Source organism: Parambassis ranga, chromosome 7, assembly GCF_900634625.1.
Source record: "Parambassis ranga chromosome 7, fParRan2.1, whole genome shotgun sequence".
NCBI lineage: Eukaryota > Metazoa > Chordata > Actinopteri > Ambassidae > Parambassis > Parambassis ranga.
This window is the reverse complement of record NC_041028.1, coordinates 1,342,590-1,348,700: the sequence shown is the minus strand read 5'-3', so window position 1 is coordinate 1,348,700 and position 6,111 is coordinate 1,342,590. Positions and strand designations below refer to the sequence as shown.

Genomic DNA, 6,111 nt, shown 5'->3' with positions numbered 1-6,111 from the left:
AGATAAAGAAAAGCAATCAGAACCCGACCAGCAGAGAACACCTGCCTGCTGGGGAAACAAAGAGAAAGTGCGTGAGCGCAGCCAGCCCTCCTAAAGCCGTCTGAGGGAATTTGGACCAGGTGTGTCAATCAGGCTGTCACACCCAAAAGGAAAAGCCGAACCCCCAGGGGCCACAGGCGGAGGAGGGAGAGGAGGAAGGGCGTCACAATGTTTCATACAAAACACGCTCCTTTTTACATATTTGTACATATCTCTCCATAGAGCAGTGTTCATATTTTGTCCAGAATTAAGGTCCACCTTAGGATCCAGCCCAAAACTGTGATCTTGTCTCCTGCACAGGAACGGATGCCTTTACACTCAGACAGTGAAATTGGTCGCAGTGGAAGGTCGTTCCATTACAAAGAGAAGACTGTTTGGATTCGGAAAACATAACAACGTGCTTCTGAAATGATTGCACTGACTTGTGCCAATTTAAAATATGACAAAGACATCTCTTTCAGACACTGATACAAAGAGACAAAACTGGACGATACAGTCTACCGAGAGAGAAAGGGCACCAGCAGAGAGAGGAGAGCAGCAGGAGGACGGCTGAAAGGAAACTGCAGCATCAATTTCAGGCTGTCAGGCCCTGTGAAGAAAGACGGTGGAGAAAAACGAGGCTGAAAGCCAAAAAAACGAGACGTGCACGGTGCAGTTAGGAAGGAGGCTTCATGTTTGAAGTGTGATAGATGGTCTGTCGGATCCTCCACACAAAAATATCTCTGGACTGAATGTACTCTCTGCCCAACAGGACGTTTTTAAAATTCTCCAAATGCACAAAACATAAAAAAGTTGATCCTGAATTTCTCCTGTTGTTTAACTTCAACACTGAGGCACAAACAGGTGGTGGAAAGCAACGTGCACCTGCAGGCGGATGAGCGTGGAATCCCAACAAGAACATTTAAAGCTTTAAAAACAGCACAAAGGGGGGTTTCCAGGGGTTTCAGCTGGGTCATGGCAGCTCTGGCTTCAGACTCAAACACCTCACCTCCTGTTAACATCAAAGGTTCTAGAAGCAGGGTTGTTAAAGCAGCAGGCCGGTGAAGCTGGCTTTCACTGAGTGATCCAGCTGAAGCAGGTCTAAAGGTCCTGATCAGACATAACTGGTGTCATGAACTGTGTCAGCGCAGCGTTCTGCTTCAGGCTCTGAGCCGTGGCGGGTCAGTGGAGAATCAGGCGGTTCTTATGGAGCCATGTGGAAATAATGATGTATATAAAAGAGAAGTCAAAGAACAAAAACAGCAGCTCCACAGCTTCTCTGTGTGTTCGTCTATTCTCAGATATGAATCTAATAATAATACAAACATAATAACCAGTCACATCTCCGAGCTTTGACTAAGATAAGGTTCAACCTGTGGGAGACAGCTTCAGGGGTCTGACTGACAGGGATCTCGCGATGACGTCAGACGGCGGTGCTGCCTTTTCAGGAGTGTGTGTGCGCGTGTGTGTCGAGATCGAGAGAGAGAGCGAGAGAGAGAGAGAGAGAGAGATGTGAGGACGGAGCGCAGCGCGTCCACCAGAAAGGTAAGACCGAAGGAGAGGGTGACTGCCGGGGACACAGAGAAGGGTAAACCCGCCTGAACTCTTTCATACACTTTTATATATGTTCAATATTTCATTAAAATATGTTCTGATCTGTGTTTGTATGTGATCGTTTAATGTTTAGAAGAGTTACAGCTGTGTGAATATGAGTGAGGACCGGGTCCTTTAAGGTTAGAGACAGTTTTTTTTTTCATGAATTTTAGCTGCTTTTTAACTTTTGTCCCACATAAAGGTGAAAGTGTAGATAACCAGACTTTGGCAGGTGTGTCTGTGTCTGTATTCACATTTAAATACAGAGAGAATTTCATACTTTTAATTTGCCTCGTTTGTCTTCATCCCTGATTTCTGGCTCAACAGTAGCTCTCGCTGTCTATCGGAGTCCATTAACACTGTGTCCAGTGATGTTTAACGTGTGTGCAAGGCAACTAATTGATGTCCACATCTCTGTTGTTCAGGTTTCGTAATGCGCCGTTCGTGCGTAAAATCCTGGCACCATCTCCAGAGCGCACACGAAGCGCAGAAACACCACAGGAAGCACCGCCACCTGCAACCGCAGAGCAACAACGTCAACCTTATCTCCCAAAACCTGTAAAAAAAAATCTCGCATTTCAAGTCTGTGGCTTCGCGTGGGGGGAGGAGAGAAGCAGAGGAGGAGGATATCTGGTGTGAGGGCACAGGCAGCAGCGCCATATGGGATGCGATTATCAAGCAGAAAAGAGAAACCTGAAGGATCCCAGTGGAGATAAGGGAGCCGCGGATTTGGATCGTTCATGGAGGGAGCATGAAGCTGGATGTCTGCAGAGTTTTGAGAAGGTTCGAGATTCACTTCAGGATATTATTATTATTATTATCACTCTGTGACTGTGCAGTGAGTGGGAGAGGTAAGGATCTCTTTTAGTACCATGCTGAAAAAACCTGATTTAACCTGCTGGTGCCCCCAGATCCAGACTCGGAGAGGTCTCCTCTGTGTTGCTGTGTCATGGATGGTAATCCTATCTTAACTTTCTTTTGTCTGCTGAACTGAAACTTTGATGTAGATGATCAACAGCTGGTGGAATCAACTGATGGATTTTTGTCTGAAGATGTCCTCTTAGTGCCCCCCCCCTCCCCCACCTCCAAACATGGAGAATGTCTCCCTCCCTGGCAGCCCTCTGCCTATCTGTAATGACTCTGTGGACTTCTATTCCCTCACGCCGGGGAACCGCTCAGACCTGAACTGCACCCCTCCCTCTGAGTTTTACTTCTCTGCTGACCTTTACGTCATTCTGCCGATCATCTACTCGGTAATCTGTGCCGTGGGACTGACCGGCAACACGGCCGTCATCTATGTCATCCTCAAAGCCCCCAAAATGAAAACAGTCACTAACATGTTCATCCTGAACTTGGCAATAGCAGATGACTTGTTCACCTTGGTGTTGCCCATCAGCATCGCTGAACACCTGCTGCACTACTGGCCTTTCGGTGAGATTTTGTGCAAAGTTATCCTCAGCATAGACCACTACAACATATTCTCCAGTATATATTTCCTGACAGTGATGAGCATCGACCGCTACCTGGTGGTCCTGGCCACGGTGAGGTCCAAGCGCATGCCTTACCGCACCTACCGAGCGGCCAAAATCATCTCATTGTGCGTGTGGATCCTGGTCATCCTCATCGTCATGCCTTTCACTGTGTTCGCCGGCGTTGACGTCAGCCCGAATGATGAGAGGAAGAGCTGCGTGCTCATCTTCCCCAGCCCTGAGAGTCTGTGGTTCAAAACAAGTCGGATCTACACCCTCATCCTGGGCTTTGCCATCCCGGTGTCGACCATCTGCATCCTGTACACCATGATGCTCTACAAGCTGAGGAACATGCGGCTCAACAGCAACGCCAAGGCGCTGGACAAGGCCAAGAAGAAAGTCACCATCATGGTGTTCATCGTCTTGGCCGTCTGCTTGTTCTGCTGGACGCCGTTCCACCTGAGCACCATCGTGGCGCTGACCACGGACCTGAGGCCCACGCCGCTGCTGATCGGGATCTCCTACTTCATAACCAGCCTCAGCTACGCCAACTCCTGCCTCAACCCATTCCTGTACGCCTTCCTGGATGACAGCTTCAGGAAAGCCTTTAAGAAGATGCTGGAGTGCAGACCGGCCTGAATGTACGCCTGAACTTCTGCCTCACACTCGGAGCTGATCTCTGAAAGGACCTGATGTGATTGTTCGGTTTGTTAAAGCTGCACTGGGCAACTTTGCACGTGTTTACATACAACTTTAATAAATTCTGCCTGTTAGCCTGCACTCAGTGTAATCCAAAGTAAAGGACATGACTTCATTTGCAATTCCCGCTTTGTGTGGACACCACACTGCCAACAATCAAATTCAGTCATAGCATCTTAGAGGTCTCTTTCTGCGTTACAGAACTTGCCGAGTGCAGCTTTTTTTTTTTAGCTCTGAAAGCACAGACAGACAGAAAGAGGGAAATAGTGCTTGACGTGCACGACAATGACGGCGTCTGATTTTTCAAGGTTGTTTTTTTATGAAGAATCCAATTAGGGGGGCAGTGAGCAGAGAGAGAGAGGGGGTGGGGAGTGAACTTCTCTGGACACTTCCAGGAAGAAACCCTGCAGCCACACGAATTTGCATGCTGTCAATCAAAAATAATAAAGAAAAAACACCATGAGACTAGTCAGGGTTGGAGAGTGGTGTGATGACAGAGGGAGGGAAGAGTTTTCTAATAAGTTGGGTTAGTATGCAAAGGTTTGAGTCGACCAACCCTGACGACAGTACTGTAGGCCTGGGGTTAAAAACAGGCATGGGACAGGAGGGCTATGTAAAGTGTTCTCTGTGATTCACATCCTTGTTGCTTTTTTTTGTGAGCTTCTGTTGCCCCCTGTTGTCCACCAGGCAACACTGCTCAAAAGAAGCAGCCAGAGCCGGTGAAGGCACATTCGTCTCATTAGTCTGAGACGAATGTGTCGCTTCCTTTATTTGATCCGGGCCTCTGTGGAGCTTCATTTGAAGCCCAGATTTTAATGAAACATTTCATTTTGCACCTAAAACGTAGCCTATGAATGTGCTGATTTAACACAGTCTTATTTTTCTCATTACCTTCCTCAGTTAATGTGTTCGTGTTTCCTGCTGACTGGCTCTGGCTGCACTCTCTTACACTGTAAATGCTCATTTTTTGCCATTAAACTGTACAGAGGATCAATGTACGAATCAGATATTCTCTATAATTGAAAAAATGTCTTATGCAGCCTGTAAAAAAAAAAGAATCCTGACATCTTTGTGTATTTTAGAAGTCCGTCACGTCTGTCATTAGCTGGCAATGACTTGATAAACATTATTTTCCCACTGGTACTCCTGTATTTTATTGTATGTGTGTGAATAAATGTGCAGATATTTGACTTTCTTCACATGAGAAGTACATTTAGATGTTATCAGCAGGTAGAGAGGGGGCGGGATTATTGTCAGCGTGACCGCACAGTCTTTATACGTAGGCTGCAGCCGTCAGCTGGAGAGCAGCGGAATGGATCAGAGCTCAGAGCTTCTCGTCAGCAAAAAGGTCACAGACGGAACCAGCCTGTTGTGTCTGTGATGTACTGCTGAGCAGGATGTGAAGTTCCAGGAAGTGCAGCCGACAACAAAGAAGCTGCACTTAACAGTATTATAAACTTACAGTGAGTAACACCAAACCGCAAATAACTGGAGAACCTGAGAAATGAAGGAAGCAAATCCCAAAATAAAGCCGAACAAACCTCTTTATTCACCTCTGTTAGACCAATAAGCCTGTGTACTTATCCAGCGCCCCCCTGTGGTCATATATATATATATATATATATAGCATGACAATGGAATAAAATACACAATAGGACCAAAAGTAAGTGGACACCTGTCCACTCTCTGTATTATTATTATAAATTATTATATTATATTATTATAAAAAACATGTTTACAGACTCACAGTTCAAACCTCCATTCACTGATCATTGCTGCGGCTTTAGAGCAGATCAGGAGGGCTTAGATGATCACTTACTGTGTCTGTCTGCACAAAAAACACTCAAAGAAAGGGAAGAACTCGCCTGTCCTGAAATCAAGGCCATCCAACATGGATGTCCCCACACCTTTGACTACACAGTGCATGTTTAATGTTAATGACATTCAGCTAAAACACTGATCTTAGGTTACCCCTCCACCTCCACCTGTTTACACGTGTCTGTAAACCACATGGCTAGACTGTGTCACCCACCTGCTTGTGCTGCCATAGAATAGAAAGACTTAAATTTCAATTTATTGCAGCAGCATTATACAGGCACTCAGCATACTAACAAATACCTCAGTATATAATATATATAAAATATAAGTATAAAAACGAGCGTGCAGTTCGAAAGATAAAACCTTGTGTTACAGCTCTGTGTCATAGTGAACACTGCCCGTTAGCTGTGGCTACAGTCAGGAAAGATCACAACATCGTCTGTTATTCCTGGTGTTGGTGAAAATGTTGGCGAGTCTTTGTGTGGGTATAGTACAGTTCTCTTCACTTCCTTTG

General features: G+C 45.9%; 1 protein-coding gene across 3 annotated transcripts; it reads left to right on the top strand.

The window, feature by feature from the left end:
- Positions 1-1,505: 1,505 nt before the first annotated feature.
- Positions 1,506-4,643, top strand: npbwr2b (neuropeptides B/W receptor 2b). Of its 3 annotated transcripts, XM_028410202.1 has the most exons (3): positions 1,568-1,606; positions 1,706-1,751; positions 2,037-4,643. In XM_028410202.1, the coding sequence occupies exon 3, from the start codon at positions 2,703-2,705 to the stop codon at positions 3,717-3,719; it is 1,017 nt and encodes a 338-aa protein (XP_028266003.1). In that variant the 5' UTR covers positions 1,568-1,606; positions 1,706-1,751; positions 2,037-2,702; the 3' UTR covers positions 3,720-4,643. The 3 variants fall into 3 exon arrangements, with proteins under 3 accessions (XP_028266004.1, XP_028266002.1, XP_028266003.1); XM_028410203.1 differs by lacking the exons at positions 1,568-1,606; positions 1,706-1,751 and adding an exon at positions 1,506-1,563; XM_028410201.1 differs by lacking the exon at positions 1,706-1,751 and having other exon boundaries at positions 1,558-1,606.
- The last annotated feature ends 1,468 nt before the right edge of the window (positions 4,644-6,111 follow it).

Excerpts from the sequence above, each read along its gene's own strand:
- npbwr2b (XM_028410203.1), top strand. The coding sequence starts at position 2,703 with ATGGAGAATGTCTCCCTCCCTGGCAGCCCTCTGCCTATCTGTAATGAC.